Raw genomic sequence first — 18265 nt, 5'->3', positions numbered from 1 at the left:
CTCTCCTCCCTCCCTCCAACAATGAGGGAGGTTCCCCTTGTCCTTACCTACCATCCCACCAGCATTAACATCCAAAAGATCATCAGCTGCCATTTCTGCCACCTCCAGTGAGATGCGACGACCAGACACACATTCCCCTCCCATCCGTTATCCACCTTCTATGGGGACCGTCTCCTCAGGGACACCCTGGTCCATTCTTCCTTTACTTTCAATACCATCCCCATAGCCCCACAGCACTTTCCTCTGGAATCGCCAGATGTAACATCTGTCCATTTACCACCTCTGTTTCCAAGCATGCCTTCCAGGTATAGCAGAACTTTACCTGCACTTCACACAATCTAGTCTACAGCATTCCCTGCTCACAATATGGTCTCCTCTACATTGGGGATACAAGTATAGACAGGGTGATTGCTTTGCAGAACATCTACATTCTGCCCGTAAAAAAGACCAAGTTTCCAGTTACCTTCTACTTCAACACACACCACCCTGTTCTTTGGCCAACATCTCTCTCTCCGGCTTGCTGCAGTGTTCCAGCGAAACTCAGCACAAGCTGGAAGAACACCTCATTTTCTACTTGGGAACCCTGCAGCTTTCCTGACTCCATATCGAGTTCAATAATTTTACGGCCTGAACACTCCCATGTCCTAGCCCCGACCTCACATACTAGGCCTTGTTGTCTCACAGTCTGCTATTACACCCTACCTATTGTAAGTCATAGCAGTCTCCATTAACAGCTATTCACCACCTAGTCAGATTGTTATCCACTCCTGTCGTTCCAACTGTTCAGTTCTCTCTCTCTCTCTTTCTCTTTCTCTTTCTCTTTCTCTTTCTCTCTCTCTCTCTCTTTCTCTTCTCTCTCTTTGGGCTCTATCCCCACCTATCATTTAGTCCTTACCCCTCCCCCTACTCTATGTTCTGAATTTAAACTGACCTTTTCCTGGCTACCATCAGTTCTGAGAAAAGGTCACTGGATCTGAAGCGTTAACACTGATTTCTCATCACAGTTGCTGCCAGACCTGCTGAGTTTTTCTAGAAACACTGTTTTTGTTTCTGATTTACAGCATCCACAGTTCTTTCTGATTTTATTCTCTAATGCCTCCCTATGGACCTTGATGATCAGGAGTTTACTGCACAATGCCAGGTCAGATTGATGGAGGACCTTTATATTGCAGATGTTCAGGGTGAAACCCGTGCTCTCATTTGCCTCCATAAACGTGCTGATGATGGTCTGGAGTATATCCTCTGAGATTGCACAAGCATCACCTGCATATTGCAGGTTGGGATGACTTTGGCTTTGGCCTGAAGGTGGTGGAGGTTGAATAATGTCTTATAAGTTCTGGAAATTAGCTCTAGTCCAGCAGGGAGCTTGTCGGCAGCAAGGTGAGGCAATGAAGCGACGCAGATCAAGAACACAGTTGGGGTGGCGATGCAGCCATGCTTGACACCGAACGGATAATGGGCTATCAGTGAAGCTGTTTGTCATTACCAAGACTTCCATGTCGTTGTGGAGCAGGCAAAGGATGGTGACAAACTTCACGATGCAACCAAAGTGGAAATAGGTGCTCCATCATACTTTTTGATTGATGGTGTCAAAGGTCATTGTAAGGTCGAAGAAAGCCATGTACACAGGTAAGTTCTTTTCTCTGCATTTGCCCTGCAGCTATTGTGTGATGAAAATCATGTCTGTTGTGCCCCTCCGTGGCTGAAAGCCATACTACAACTGCAGAAAGAGTTCCTCAGCTATAGGGAGGAGACAGTTGAGGAGCACCTTGACAATTACTTTTCCAACAGCCTATAGCAAAGAGATTTCCCTGTAGTTACCACAGTCGGACTCGTTTCCTTTTTTTTTTGAAAAGACTCATGACCACGGCATCTTGGAGCTCTACCAGAATGTTCTCCACCTTCCAGATAAAGCAGGCAAAGGTGTGTTGCTGCAGCAGGACCTCTTTTCCATTTCACTCACATGCCTAAGCAGGGATACCATCTGCTCCAGCAGCCTTGTTGTTCTTAAGCTGGTGGACGGCCTTCTGTACTTTGTGCAAGGCTGGGGAATTGCTGACCTCTTGATGTGTAATATACTGTGGTATGTGTTCAAGGACGCTTGGATCAATGACAAAGTCCTGGATGCGGAGGTCTATGAAGTGCACGCACGCATACACACAAACCCCTAGCATTTTCTGATGGCTTCTTTATAGGAGTCACTCCATCCTTAGTGGGATGGGACCTTGGGTGTTTGGTCAGTATGTGGTCTTGACAGCACAGAAGAAACCATATCTGTCATGGTTGTTGGCCATTCATTGCACCTCCAGTGCTTTCTCCGAGCACCAACTGTTCTTTATGTCATGTGTTTTAGACCTCTACCTTCAGTCACCTATAGGCCTGCATTTTGTCTTCCACGTGTGGTTGTTGTTTTACACTCAGAAATGCCATGCACTTACGACTTAACAGTTCCTGAATCTCATGATCATTCTCATCAAACCAGTTGTGAATCTTGGCTGAGTGGCCGACCAAGTTTTCGCAGGCATTGATGATGTTGGTCTTAAGGGCTGACCAGAGACTGTTGGGATCCCACGACTCGGTGTTGCCAAGGATCGCTAGGTTTGTGGAGAGGATTGTATAAGGCTATTTTTTTCGTGGTCTTTAAATGCCTCAATGTTAAACTTTTTGTGTCATCGCTTCTGTTGTCTCTGTTGCAGCTGGGCTATATTTATGATGATCCCATCTTCTGTCATGGCGAGGGTGATTTTAACGCTTTACTGATCCCTCTGTCTGATGATATAGTCAAGGTGGTGCCAATGTTTGGAGTGCAGGTGCTGTCACATTGTCGTTTATTTATCCCTTTGGCAGACCAGTGTGTTGGTGATGAGGTTATGTTCACTGCATTTCGTCAGTAGAAGGGTGTTGTTGGAATTTTGCTTTCTGACTCATTCTTTCCTGATTACATCACCTGAAGGTCTGTACTTTTGCCGAATCTGATGTTGAAGTCGCTGAGGATGATAAGTTTGTTCATTGCTGGATTCAAAAGAGTGATCAGTCAAGGCTGCAGTAGAATTTCTCCTTGTCCTCGGCTGCTGGATCGAGTGTCGGTGAATGTGCGCTGTGACATTGTAGGTCTGAGCAAGGGTAAATCGGAATGTCATGAGGCATTCACTTACTCCATGGCAGGGTGGTGGGGGGCTCTTTGAATTGGTCCACTAGCTCGTTTTTGATAGCGAAGCGTCTATACTATTCACTTCAACCACTTCCAGTAATGATGAGTTCAACTTTCTCATTACTCTTTAGATCAGGAAATTGCTTCTGAATTCTGTATTTGTCGTCTTCATGACAAGTTATTTTGGTGGCCTCTAGTTCTGTTCTCTCCCACGAGAGGAAACGTTCTGGCTCTGTTGGCTCTGTTAAAGCCCTAGGTATTCCATTTTTAGGTCACGTTCAGCTGCCTTCAAATGAAATGATATCTAACCTGTTCATCCTTTCCTTCTAAATATTCTCTGCACCATTTCCAGTCATGTGAGAGTCTTTTCTATGATTTGGTAGCTGGAACTGTATGCTGTACTCTGTTGTATAGAAAATCTTTCACACACGTTTAGCATAATTTCCCTTTTTTTAATCCTATCCACCTCAAAATAAAGCTTTATGCTTTTTTTATATTCTTGATAATCCTTGGAACAACTTTGTGATTGGTGTATTTGTACTTCATGATCGATTAGTTCATGTTTGTTCTTCTGTTATTAGCCATTCAAAATCTCTGTTTTACGTTTTCCAACTATAACCAGAAGATCCAAGACTTGTTGCAGGCCACTGTGACATGTTTGACTGCATGTTTCGGGTTGTGTAATACCTGCATTGTTTTGATGTGTATCCTGACCAGCCAATCAATTTTGTGATTGATGAACCCATTCTATATGCTGTCCCTGAGTGTATATTGACCTCTAACCATGCACCCACTAAACATTACTCATTAGTTCAGTTCGAACATAGAACAATACAACGCAGAACAGGTTGGCCCTCGATGTTATGCCGACCTGTGAACTAATCTAAGCTCACCCCCCTATACTATCCCAAAATCATCCATGTGCTTATCCAAGGATTGTTTAAATGCCCCGAATGTGGCTGAGGTAACTTACATTGGCAGACAGGGCATTCCACGCCCTTACCACTCTGAGTAAAGAACCAGCCTCTGACTTAAATCTATCACCTCTCAATTTGTAGTTTTATGCCCACTTTTACAAGCTAACGTCATCATTCTAGGGAAAAGACTTTCACTGTCTACCCTATCTAATCTTCTGATCATCTTGTATGTCTCTATCAAATCCCTTCTTCGCCTTCTTCTTTCCAATGAGTGCAGACCCAAGTCTCTCAGCCTTTCCTCCTAAGACCTGCCCTCCAGACCAGGCAACATCTTGGTAAATCTCCTCTGCACCTTTTCCAATGTTTCCACATCTTTCCTGTAATGGGGTGACCAGAACTGTACACAATATTCCAAGTGTGGCCGCACTAAGTTTTGTATAGTTGCAGCATGACATTATGACTCCGGAACTCAATCCCTCTACCAATAAAACCTAACACACCGTATGCCTTCTTAACAGCGCTATCAAACTGGGTAGCAACTTTCAGGGATCTATGTACATGGACGCCAAGATCCCTCTGGACATCCACACTACCAAGAATCTTTCCATTGACCCAGTATTCTGTCTTCCTGTTATTCTTCCCAAAGTGGATCACCTCACATTTATCTGCATTGAACTCCATTTGCCACCTCTCAGCCCAATCCTGCAGTTTATCCAAGTCTCCCTGCAACATTCTTCCACACTGTCCACTACTCCACTGACTTTAGTATCATCTGCAAACTTACTAATCCATCCACCTATGCCTGCGTTTATAAAAATGACAAACAGCAGTGGTTTCAAAACAGATCCTTGTGGCACACCACTAGTAACCGGACTCCAGGCTGAATATTTTCCATCAACTTACCGCTCGCTGCCTTCTTACAGAAAGCCAGTTTTCTAATCCAAACTGCTAAATCACCCTCAATCCCATGCCTCTGCATTTTCTCCAACAGCCTATCATGTGGATATTATCAAAGGCTTTACTGAAGTCCACATCCACATGCTTGGTCACCATCTCAAAAAAACTCAGTGAGATTTGTGAGACATGACGTGCCCTTGATGAAACTATGTTGACTATCCAGTTGGCTTGGTTGGTTTATGATGCAGGGTGACACCAACAGTATGGGTTCAATTCCTGCACCGGCTGCGATTACCATGAAGTCTTTTCTTTCTCAATCTCTCCCCTAACCCTGAGGCATGGTGACCTTTAGATTATACTATCACCAGTTGTCTGTAGTTTGGTAAGACTAGCACCTTTTTACCCATGACCTGTTAACTCCTTCATCTTACCTTGAATCTCCCACCCCTGAATTGTACCTCATGGTCCTGATCTTAGACCATATCCAACAAAATAGTGAGAAACATAGTCACATTCAACAGATGTTTATTGTAATCATTCACTCAATTTTTTTCAAGTGAATAGGCTGCTGGTCAATTGTCCTGAAGATGCCATGGGAATGTAGGGGAGTTTGATGGTAAGATGGTTTGAATGACAATGAAGCAAGTGTAATAGTAAAAATTCAGAGTTTGAGAAGGTATTTCAAAGAGAAATGGTAGGGATGGTGTTGAAATGTGCTGGATAGGTAAAGAAGTAATGGCCACCATAGGCATGAGTTTAGAGGAGGACTAACTGCAGTGTAGGTGACCAGAAAGAGAAGAGAGGTGAGTGCTTGCAACTGACATTAAAATGTAGCATTAGCCCTGAACATTCCTTTACTTTTGCTCCACAACCAGCCTTGGGAGAGGCTTTGCAGTAAGGTTACAACAAGTAGTAGAAAGTGAGGACTGCAGATGCTGGAGATCAGAGTTGAAAAGTGTGGTGCTGGAAAAGCACAGCAGGTCAGTCAGCATCCGAGGAGCAGGAGGGTCGACATTTCAGGCATAAACCCTTCATCATGGCAGGGGGCTGAGAGATAAAAAGGAGGGTGGGAGAAGGTAGCTGGGAAGGCGATAGGTAGGTGCAGGTTGGGGGGGGGGTGATAGTGATAAGTTGGAGGGGAAGGTGGAGCGGATAAATGGGAACGAAGAAGGACAGGAGGACAATTCAAGAGGATGGTGTCGAGTTGGAGGGTTGGATCTGGCATAAGGTGGGGAAAGGGGAGTTAAGAAACTGGTGAAGTCGACGTTGATGCCGTGTCCAAGGCCTGAAAGGATCCTTCCACATCTGGCAGAGATTTTCCTGCACATCTAAACACCTCATCTATTGTGTCCATTGCACTCGATGTGGTCTTTGCTACATTGGGGAGACAGGTGCCAACTCGTGGAACATTTCAGGGGACATCTCTGGAACATGCACCTAATAACCCCACTGCTCTGTGGCCGACCACTTCACCTCCCTCTACCACTCTGCAAAGGACATATAAGTCGCGGGCCGCCTCCACTGCGAAATCCAAGCCACCTGGCAACTGGAGGAAGAACACCTCGTCTTCTAGCTTGGTACCCTTCAACCACACGTCATCAACATCGACTTCGCCAGTTCCATAATCTCCTCTCCCCCCACCTCATCCCAGATCCAACCCTTCAACTTGGCACCCTCCCTCTTGAACTGTCCTACTTGTCCATCTTCCCCTCCCAATTATTTGTTCCACCCTCCTCTCCACCCTATCACGATCACCCCCACCTGCATTTACCTATCACCTTCCCAGCTACCACCTCCCCCACCCCATTCTCCTATTTATCTCACTGTGTTGTGATGAAGGGCTTATGCCTGAAACGTCAACTCTACTGCTCCTTGGATGTTGTCTGACCTGCTGTGCTTTTCCAGAACCACATTTTTCGACTCCACAACCAGCCACTCATTTCCCTGAAGAAATAAAGGGCTGAAAAGAGCAAAAAAATATGCAATTTGAAACAGAGAGCTAGGATGTAAAGCAGAAAAGGAGAGAGGCTGAAGGATACAATAGCATACAGTCAATAGTAGAGAGACTATATTTTTAACCGGCAGTGTGATACAACATGGAAAGTCAAATTATTCAAAGCTACTTAAATATCAGCAATACCTTTATGATTGTAATATTTGCTAATATATGAAATATTTAAACATGTTTTCAGTGTTTGCTTTTGCTACTTTTGGTGTGCAGTCACTCCTTTCTGTGTGTTTATTTTTTCCAGGTCAATTTGCTGCTTTAATTTTCCAACTTAATCTATTTGATCCAATTTTTAGATATTCATCATCTATATATGAATATGTTTCTTTTCAGAAGACCTGTGGATGAATTGATTCTATCGAGGGCTAACTGCATTTCTCTAAAAGTGTAGGAACTATTATTTAAGTGTTTTTTTTGTTCCATATTTGCAACAGGTAAACACAATTTGCTGGAATGATACAGGAGAATATATTTTATCAGGATCCGATGACACCAATCTAGTGATAACCAATCCATATAGTAGAAAGGTAAATAAAGTGATTACGTTGCAATTTCTGTCATACATAATCAAATATTCAAGTATTGCTGAGAAAAGATACATTTCATCAAAGCTTTTCACCTGTGCCATCAGAATGGCTTTCAAGAAATTTTATGAAAAGTAAACAGTATTTTATGCAGAATGAAAAGTGGTATCGAGTGTTGAGCGAGTGAGCTTTGATCATTAGAGTTCGTGTCAAGAAGAACATACCAGTTAAAAATGATTGACAGTTATACCAAGCTTTGTTAAACAGCTTGATGGGATATGCTATTTGATGCAATCTGGCAGTGTCTGGGGCATATGATCAACATGCTAAACATTACACCAGCACTGAAATGCTTCTGCCACCTTACTAATATGTGTGATAGGCAGATTGTCTCTTTGGCTTGAAGGCAGAAACCGGTTAGGTGCAAGCATCACTTTGTGTTGCTACTGCAAGTGGCTGAATGAAGCAGCTAGCTTTACCTGCTGCTAACTTGTTTGTGATTTCTAGGCTAATCTGAAGTAGATTGGGCACATTTTTCGTCCGAAAATGATGGCCTTTGGCCCGTTCCTTAATTTGGGCAAATGCAATGAGAACTTATCAGGGTAGTCTTTATCTGGCACGTCAAAATCATCCTGTGCAAGATGAAAATTTTGGACAAGATATGTCCTATTTCAGCGTCATTCAAGTTCTGTACCACAAAATGGTTAGATATGAATTTGTGTGTATAAAATAATGCACAGTGAAACATCGATTATGTTCAATTCTTTCTATTTAAAAAGGTGGAGAAAGCCTTATCTTTGTGCCAAAGCAAGGCTTTGTTTCTCCTGCAGCTGTTGCCTAACGCTTGTAAGGAAATTATGTAGTTTTCTTTCTGAAATACACTATTCAGAGCACATGCACTTTCCAAAATTGCGAGATGGCACAATTTAATTCTGCCCAGTAACAGAAGAGAAGCTTTTTAGACCACAATAGAAAGGAATAGAGAAGGCCGTTTGGTCCTCGAGCCTATTCTACCATTCAATAGTATCATAGCTGATCTGACATTTCTCACATCTGCTTTCCTGCTATTTCCCTGTAACCCTGATTCCCCCATTTTTTTCAAGTGTCTATCTATCTGAGCCTTAGACATACACAAGGACTCTGCTCCCATACCTCTGTGGCAAAGAATTCCAAAGTTACTTAACCCTCGGAGAAAAATAATTTGGTCCTCGTTTAGTGTTAAATTGGAGCCCTTTATTCTGAGACTATGCCCTATGGTCCTCGACACTCCCATGAGGGGAAATTTCCTCTCAGTTTTTACCCTGTCAGGCTCCTTAAAAATTCTATATGTTTCAATGTGATCACCTCTCATTCTTCTAAACTCCAATGACTAGAATTCCAATCTGTTTAATCTTTGCTCATAAGGCAAGCCCTGCATTCCAGGAATTAACCTCGTGAACCTTCTCTGAACTGCCACCAATGAAATGATATCTTTCCTCACAGGGGTTGGTTCTGGGTCCAAATCAATACATGATTTGGGTGAGAATATAGAAGGCTTGGTTCGTAACTTTGTGGATGACATGAAAATTGGTGGCATAGTGGACAGTAATGAAGTTTTTCTAAGATTACAGAGGGATCTTGATCAAATGGGTCAATGGCAGATGGAGTTCAATCTGAATAAATGCAAGGTATTGCATTTTGATATAATAAACAAGGTAGGGCTTAAACAATTAATGGGAGAGCCTTGGGTAGTGTTATAGAACAGAGGGACCTAGGGGTGCAGGTACATAATTTTGTAAAGTTTGCATCACACAGACAGGATGGTTAAAAAGGTGTTTGGCATGCTTGCCTTCATTGCTCAATCCTTTGAGTATAGGTGTTTGGGTGTAATGTTTAGGTTGTACAGGACTTTGGTGAGGCCTCTTCTGCAATACTATGTCTGTTTCTGGTTGCCAGAATATTATAAAGCTGGAGAGGGTTCAGAAGAGATTTACCAGAACATGGGCGGCACAGTGGCTCAGTGGTTAGCACTGCTGCCTTACAGCACCAGGCTCCCAGGTTTGATTCCAGCCTTGGGTGACTGCCTGTGTGGAGTTTACACATTCTCCCTGTGTCTGTGTGGGTTTCCTCCGGGTTCTCCGGTTTCCTCCCACAGTCCAAAGATGTGCAGGTCAGGTGAATTGGCCATACTAAATTGCCCATAGTGTTAGGTACATTAGTCAGAGGGAAATGGGTTGGTGTGGACTGGTTGGGCCGAAGGGCCTGTTTCCACATTGTAAGGAATCTTAAAACATTGCCGGGTTTGGAAGGTTTGAGTTATAAAGAAAGGCTGGGACTTTTTCACTGGAGCGTAGGAGGTTGACAGGTGACCAGATAGAAGTTTATAAAATAATGAGAGGTATAGATAGAGCTGATGGTAGTTGACTTTTCCCTAATTTGGAGAATTTCATGATTAGGGGGCACATTTTTGTGGTGAGAGGAGGGAGATTTTAAAAAGATGAAGCAAATTTTTTACACAGAGGGTGGTTTGTGTGTGGAATGAATTTCCTGGAAGTGGTGAATGGAGGTACAATTACAACATTTAAAAGACATTTGGATGGATACATGATTAGGAAAGATTTGGCAGGTTATGGGCCAGGAGGAGGAAGGTGTGACATGTTTAGTTTGGAATTATGTTCGGCATGGACTGAGGAGTCTGTTTCCATGCTGTCTGACTCTATAAAAGGGGCCCAAAACACAGCACTCCAGATGCTCAGTTTCTTGTGCATAAATGGTAAGACTTCCTACAATTATACTTCAACCCCCTTGAAATAAAGGCCAACATTCCATTATCCTTTCTGATTACCTGCTGCACCTGGGTGATAGCTTTCTATGATTCATATACAAGTACCCCCAAGTCCCTTTTGTATCTATCTAAATAATAATCTGTGGATTCATTTCACTTCCAAAATGAACAACTTTGTGTTTTCCCACATTATACAGTTAGTTCTGATAATTCGATAGTTCCGTTCTCATGCAATCTCACATTATAAGAAAATCGCGCAATGGCTGCATCATTTAAACTAATGGGACCGGAATCATGTTATAGCCAATACAGGTAAAGAAAGCTCGCATTCTACAAATAACTGTCTAAATTCTGAATCTCGTTAAAGCCAATTCATGTTGAAGAAACACGTGTAATAGCAGAACTGACTGTAATGGCAATTGCCAACTTTTTGTCTGCTTTAACTTGACATCACTATCTCTGTAGACTATCCCTCCAACAACTCTCCTTTCCACCTATTTTAGTATTTTCTACTATTTTAGTATTTGCCTATAGTACATTAACTTCCTTCCTCCAGGCCGTGAATATATATTGTAAACAATTGAGGTCTCAATACTGATTACTATGGAACTCCACTGATCATGTGTCACCAACCAATAAAAGAACTCATTATCCCCAATTGGTGTTTCTTGCCCATGAGCCAATTCTTTATCCATGCCAATGTACTTGCACTGTGGGCTCTTATGACTTAACCTTTTGTGAGCTGCCTTGTCAAATGCCTTCTGGAAGTCCAAATGCAACACATCTACAGGTTTCCCTCTGGCCAGTCTGGTTGAGACTTCCTCAAAAAAACTCTATTAGCCTGACTCAATTTCCCTATCATGAAACCATGTTGACTCTGCTTGATTACATTATGATTTTCCAAAAGTTCCAAAGAAGGGTCACTGGAGCTGAAATGTTAACTCTGCTTTCTTTCCACAGATGTTGCTAGACCTACTGAGTTTTTCTAACAATTTCTGATTTTGTTTCTGATTTCTTGCATCCACAATCTTTGCTTTTTTTCATGATTTTCCAATTGGGGTGCCGCAGTGGCTCAGTGGTTAGCACTGCTGCCTCAAGCACCAGGATCCCAGGTTCAATTCCAGCCTCGGGTGACTGTCTGTGTGGAGTTTGCACATTCTCCCTGTATCTGTGTGGGTTTCCTCCGGGTGTTCCGGTTTCCTCCCACAGTCCAAAGATGTGCAGGTTAGTTGAATTGGCCATGCTAAATTACCCATAGAGTTAGGTGCATTAGTTAGGGGGAAATGGGTCTGGGTGGATTACTCTTTGGAGGGTCGGTGTGGACTGGTTGGGCCGAAGGGCCTGTTTCCACACTGTAGGGAATCTAATTAAACATTCTGCTATTACTTCCTTAATTGATTCCAATACTTTTCAAACAGTAGATGTTAAGCTAATCAGCCTATGCTTACCTGCTTTTTGTGCTCCCCCCCTCCCCATTTGAGTAGGGATGTCATATTAACAGTTTTCTGATCCTCTGGTGCTTCTCCAGAATCCAATTATTTTTGGAAAATTACAGCCAATGCAGCCACGGTCTCTGTAGCTACCACTTTTAGGATCCTCGGATGCAAGCCATTAGAGCTAGGGGAAGTTGCCTGTCTTTAGCCTCATTAGGTATCTAATACTATACTGATGGTAATGGTCTTTTAGTATCAGTTAAATGTTTGAAGGATCTTTCCACTCTGTAAAGACTGATAGAAAATATCTGCTATTTTCTTGTTCTCCAAAACTATTGCTTCAGATTCATTTACTAAGGGGCCTATGTCCACTTTGACCTGAGTTTGTTTCCTGGTAACCATCTTTTCCATCCCACCTGTTTCTCTGAAAGGTCAAATATTCTTGAATGTAAAGTCCCTAGTTTTGATTTTGCAACCATATTTCTGGAATGGCTATGAGATTTAATTGATTTTCCTAAGTTTGCCCATTAGTTTTTCTACCTTGTTTTGAGTGCTTTGTGGATTAAGATAGAAAGCCTCTAAGTTTATTTGATTTATCTTTTTCATTTTATACATTTAAATAAGTTCTTATATTCCTCTTTAATTTGCCCACATAGTTTATTTTCCCTGTCTTTATTATCTTTTTAGTCCTCCTTTGATGGATTTGGAATTTATTCCAGTCTTTGGGACTGTCACTGACTTTGGCCTCCTTTTGTATGCTCTCTCATTCAACTTGATACTTTCCTTAATTTCCTTGGTTTCCATGGTTGGTTTATCCCTCTTTACTAGGAATGTATTTCTGCTGAGAGTCATGAATTACCTCTTTAAATGCCTACCACTGTCTGCTTACTGTTACTCCTGCTAATCTATCCACCCAGTTTGCTTTAGTTAAGTCTATCTTCGTTTCATTGTAATACCTTTTATTTCTGTTCAACACAGTTGTTTCTGACCCAAGTTTCTCACTCTTGAACTGAATATTAAATTCTGTCATGTTATGATCACTAATTCCTAAGGCATCTTTTCCTTGGAAGTCATTTATTAAATCTGCCACATTACTGATTACCAGATCCAAGATAGCCTGCTCCCTGCTTGGCTCCATGACCTATTGCTCTAGAAAACAATATTATTCGACTCTGAGTTTGTTGTTGTAGTTACGCTTTCAAACTTGATTAACTGAAGCCATATGTTATCCATATTTATTGCTCTAATCATTTTACATGCTCCTATTATTTGTTAATTTATAACCTTTCCGACAGAATGGCTACTGTTTGGCTATATGTACACTACACAATAACTTCTTTCCCTTGCTGTTTTCCACCTCCATCCAAATGGATACTGCATCATGTGATCATAGATCATCTCTCACAACTGTCCTTTTCTTGATCTACATTCCCTTTGACTTTGAAAATTGCCCTGCAGTACTTATTCACCAATGCGACTAGCTTTTTGCTGACAGCTAGCTTTGCCAAGCTAAATATGTCCCAGTGTTTTCCCTGACCTCTGATAAGAACAAGAAGCAAGATTAGCAATTCAGGTCCTTGACCTTGCTCAGCCATTTAATATGATTGTGGCTAATCTCATCTTGGATTCAACTCCATTTTCATGCCCAACCTCCATCACCCTTCAACCCACTACTAATTAAATATCTAAATGCTCCTTAAATTTACTCAACAACCTAGCATCCACCTACTCTGAGGTAGGAAATTCCACAGGTTCTTGACCTTTTGAGAAGTAATTTCCTCTCGTCTCCATTTAAAATCTGCTATCCTTTATGCTAAAGCTATGACTTCTCACTCTAATCTAATAAGTAGGGAATCTAATCTAATTGCATCAAAGCATTCGGACGTTTCTCTCCATGATAGAACAACTCTTGATAGGAACCTTTTAAGGCCAGATAGGCAAAAATGCAAAATTATAATTCCTTGTGAAGTTTCATGAGATTTGTTGACTCGTGTTATTAATGGCAGCATTACTGAGAAATCCATGGCATTTGTCTTGATCACTGTTGTTATTTAGTGTGCACCATTGCCGTCTTAATTCTGGGTGTTAGAAATAAGTTGTCCATATGCTGCAGGTTGAATTACTGTTCCAACATTGTGTTGAAAAGTTTTTTTTGTTTCAAAACTGAGCAGTCTTGTTTGTGGCTTTATTCTCTTTTGCTATTCTCATCCTCTTTCTGCTCCTAATAAGCTTGTAACTCAATTTGGTAATTTTATCAGGATCAATTATATAAAGTTGGTGGCCTGGTCTGAGATCATAAAATAATTTGGGAGTTTAGCTGCCGACCAACTCCTAGAACTTAGCCTAAGTTCTAACAGCACAGAGAAATTTGTTTTTGAAACTTAATTCACTGCTCCCTACATGGATTCCAGCTAGTTCAGTTGCCTTCCCTGCAGGACATCTGCAGATCAGCACTTCTAAAAGAACACTTGTTTTTATCTGTCATGGCATGGCTTAGAAGAGCAGGAAGTCTATGTTGGTACTGTACAAAACTTTGCTTATACCACAGCTGGAGTAGCGAATGCAGCTCTGATCACCACACTATAGGAAGGAAGTGATTAATGCAGAGAGGATTCACCAGGATGTATTCTGAGATGGAGCACTTTAGCTATGAAGAGAGGCTAGATACGCTTGTGTGTTTTTTCTATAGAGCAGAGAATGTTGAAGAGGATTCAGCTGTATAAGATTGAGGGGCATGGACAGGGTTGATAGAAAGCAGCTGCTTCTCTTACTTGAAGGATCAATAATAAGGGGTCATAGTATTAGAAGGGAATTGAGGAGAGAACGTTCCGCCCAAAGGGTGGTGTGAATCTGAAATGCACTGTCTAGCATTTGAAGCGGGAAACCTCACAACCTTATTAAAAGTACTTGAATGAGCACTTGAAATGTAACATTCAAGGCTATGGGTCAAGTGCTGGGAAGTGGGACTCATTTTAGAGTAGTTTCGTTGGTGCAGATTTGATGGGTTGAAAGGCTTCTTTCAAGATTCTATGATTGAATGTCTGCCCTGTTTCTGCCTCTTTCTCCAACTAGTTGATTCCTAGAACTGCTTTTCAGTGACCTCTGAATTGTCCTGATTGACTTATTAAAAACCGTGATATAAGGCTTTTCCCTGTTGCTGGGCAGAAAGAAGTGTTGCCACCTAACAGCTTTAGAACCTGTATGTTGCTTTTCAAAGAGTACTTCAGCTTGTACAGTAGTAATGGATTTAATTAGAGGATTTCATCTCATGCTGTTTGGCTTAGGTACTAGATGGATTGAACAGTGCTCTCAGTTATGTGATACAGCATCCCGAATTACGGCTGCTGTAAATCAGAGACAAAAATAGAAATTGCTGGAAAAACTCAGCAAGTTTAGCAGCATCTGTGGAGAGAAGTAAGGATCAGTCGACCTGAAACTTAGAGTTAACATTTCAGGTCCACTGATCCTTATTTGTCTCCACAGATGCTGCTAGACCTGCTGAGCTTTTCCAGCAATTTCAATTTTTGTCCTGGACTAGCCTTTTGTCTTTTTGAATCTTTTTCTGATTAATGTGGCATGTCCTTGGATCCAAATCTAGCTACTTGCAATGAAATCTCAAAATCATATTGAACTGAAAGAAAACTGAACATATGAAAGTAGTTGTAGACTTGTGACACAGTAATAATGTCCCTATTCCTGGATGGAGAGGCCCGGGTTGAAGTCGCACCTGCTCCAGAGATGTATAATAACATATCTAAACAGGTTGATTTGAAAAATCAGTAAAAGTTGCAAGTAAGTATTGAAGAGGATTGTTTTATTGTTATCACATTTTGCTGTTGGACATTGATGAACAAAAATCAATATGAAAGTTCTAGATTATTATTTTATGTAATGCCAAGGGATATTTAATGCTATTGAAGTTAAGTAGTTTGAGGAATTTTGTTCTGTGGTAGGTTCCATTAATACATTATATTTTGTACAATACAGAGAATAGCAGGATAAATAAGCTAGTCCTGTGATGCAGTCTCTTTACATTTGCCTAAAGAAAATTTTATTTTAAGTTATTGAACGGAAACTGAGTTTCTCTTTTTTTTCGAACAAATCTGTTTTCAGATTCTATCAACCATTCGCTCAGGCCATCGTGCAAACATTTTTAGTGCAAAATTCCTTCCACACACCAATGACAAACAAATTATTTCCTGCTCGGGAGATGGTGTCATATTTTATACAGACACAGAGCGAGATGCAGAATCAAATCGACAAAGCCAGTTTAACTGCCACTATGGAACAGCTTATGAGGTAATATAGGAATATTGGTGATAATATTGATATCATGGATGAAGAACAACCAAATATGAGTGCTTGATTTGAATAATCTTCGATTTTCAGAAAGGTTCATGTTTGATGCATGTGTGTATCAGTTATTTTTGTGAGCTAAAGTAAGAATTTGTAAGTTAATACTCTCAGATGCACAATGAATACAATAATTGATGTGTCCTGTACCATAGCTTCCTGAACAAAAGTAGTGAGAGCTCTGAAAGGATAGTGAAACTTTTAATGATCCAAAGCATTACTTCAATGTTTCCTTGCCCTTCTAAATGATTAACCAAGCCTGGAATCATCTGACAATCTGTGTGAATGACAGTCTTGCTGTTGACCGCTCTTCCTCCACACACACCCCAAAATTCATTGAGTATTGTTCACGAAATCTATAGTCCTGCTGGGTGCAATTCTGTCTGGAGGATTTTGGTATCATTTTGCTTTTCTATCTGTTGGGTAATAAAATCCTGACCACAAATGGATAATTGCTCATGATAGAGTCCAAGCATAATTACCCTTGGTGTGTGCTTAATGTACAAAAGGTCGACTAGTGTTCACTATTATTTGTTTCCAATCTCGGTGGAAAGGCTAATAGTTTGTGCTGGAACCAAATGAAAATTTGTAAGCTTAGTACAATCTCCAGCAATTTGATCCTGATCCTGATCCTGATCTTAAAAATAACTGATACAATGAAGGGGACATGGCCCAGCTGTTTAGCTGGGCAGGTCAGTTCAATTCTTGGGTTAGTTGGGATAGGGCCACAGTTGAAATCAGATGCTCTCCCCCTCTTCCTGCCCTTCTGACTTTGTAACCTGAAAGCTTTTCGTGTCAATTTTGCTCTTTGCACTAGGGGGTCTGTTTATTGGGATTGTTACAAGTGTTTTGGAACTGCTGCATTAAGTCAGAATAGCATGTCTGGTTTGGATAGGATAAAATATTTGGGTATTCTATTTTCAGTTCGTTGTGTTTCATTCCGTAATTGTGTAAATAAATTCTGTTTGTTTAAAACTCGGCAGTCTGACCAGCTAACTTACTCTGGGAATATCCACTTGACACTTACCTGAAACAAATAGTAAAGTTACGGTCTGGGCTACCTGCTTAAAAATGTTTTGAGGGGTCAGGCTCTATGACTCTATATTTGGCTCAAAGTGTCTGTGTCAGCTATTTTTAAAAGCTATTCATTTGAAAAATAATTAGAATCTGTTTCCACCATCCTTTCAGAAAGTTAATTGCAGATTGCAACAGATTGTTACATTAAAAATGGTTCTTCTTTGAAAGTTTACATGTTTCTGTCCATAATAACAGTGTTGAATACACACAGTCTTTGTGCAATATTCCTAAATCCATTGCAAGATGGAACCATATTGCGTGCAGGCATTTAACATTTTTTAGATTTTAGACGATGTATATATTTTAAATTCTGTAGATAGCACCCATGTCATCAAGAAAAACCATCCAAATTTGTAATCTTGGAATGTCTCATGCCCCAGTTAGTAGCTGCAGTGCCTTGTGTGGATTACTTTTTCAACACATTAATCGAAAGTGGGTGATATTCACTACCCAAGACATTGAGTAATTCACATAGTGTGGGTTGGTGTCATGTGTACATTAACAATGGTAAGATCTCTTCCCTGCAGGATGTTAATAAACCAACTAAGTTTTTACATCCACCTAACAGCTTTCCAAGTCACTGTTGCCTGTGCTAGCTCACAAATTCCCAAATTTATTGCATTAAATTTTACAACCTGTAATTTGAGTTCATGATCCCTGGATTGCTTTAGCTGTAACATAGTCATTAGGTTTCTATATGCAATAATTATATCCCAACCTCCACTCCTGGCACCTTCCCCTGCAACCGCAGGAGGTGCAAGACTTGTGCCCACACCTCCCCCCTCACCTCCCTCCAAGGCCCCAAAGGAAACTTCCATATCCGCCACAGATTCACCTGTACCTCCACACATATCACCTATTGCATCCACCAGTTTCCTCATTTCCCCTCCCCCCAGCCTGTCTCAGTCAAATCCATCAAATTCAGCACCGCCTTCCTAACCTGCAATCTTCTTCCCGACCTCCCCGCCCCCACCCCAGTCTGACCTATCACCCTCACCTTGACCTCTTTCCACCTATCACATTTCCGACGCCCCTCCCCCAAGTCCCACCTCCCTACCTTTTATCTTAGCCTGCTGGACAAACCTTCCTCATTCCTGAAGAAGGGCTTATGCCCGAAACGTCGATTCTCCTGTTCCCTGGA

The 18265-nt window shown here is 41.4% G+C and overlaps 1 protein-coding gene across 6 annotated transcripts in view; it reads left to right on the top strand.

Annotated features, from left to right (window-relative positions):
* The window catches only part of dcaf6 (ddb1 and cul4 associated factor 6), a 229305-nt gene that overhangs the window by 34650 nt on the left and 176390 nt on the right, over positions 1-18265 (top strand). For all 6 annotated transcript variants that reach the window (XM_043700880.1, XM_043700878.1, XM_043700883.1 and 3 more), the window contains exons 3-4: positions 7408-7500; positions 15808-15993. In XM_043700880.1, coding sequence (XP_043556815.1) covers positions 7408-7500; positions 15808-15993 — 279 coding nt within the window. The remainder of the gene's footprint in view (positions 1-7407; positions 7501-15807; positions 15994-18265) is intronic.

The sequence above is a fragment of the Chiloscyllium plagiosum genome, chromosome 12, assembly GCF_004010195.1.
Source record: "Chiloscyllium plagiosum isolate BGI_BamShark_2017 chromosome 12, ASM401019v2, whole genome shotgun sequence".
Taxonomy (NCBI): Eukaryota; Metazoa; Chordata; class Chondrichthyes; order Orectolobiformes; family Hemiscylliidae; genus Chiloscyllium; species Chiloscyllium plagiosum.
This window is presented reverse-complemented; position numbering and strand designations above follow the sequence as displayed.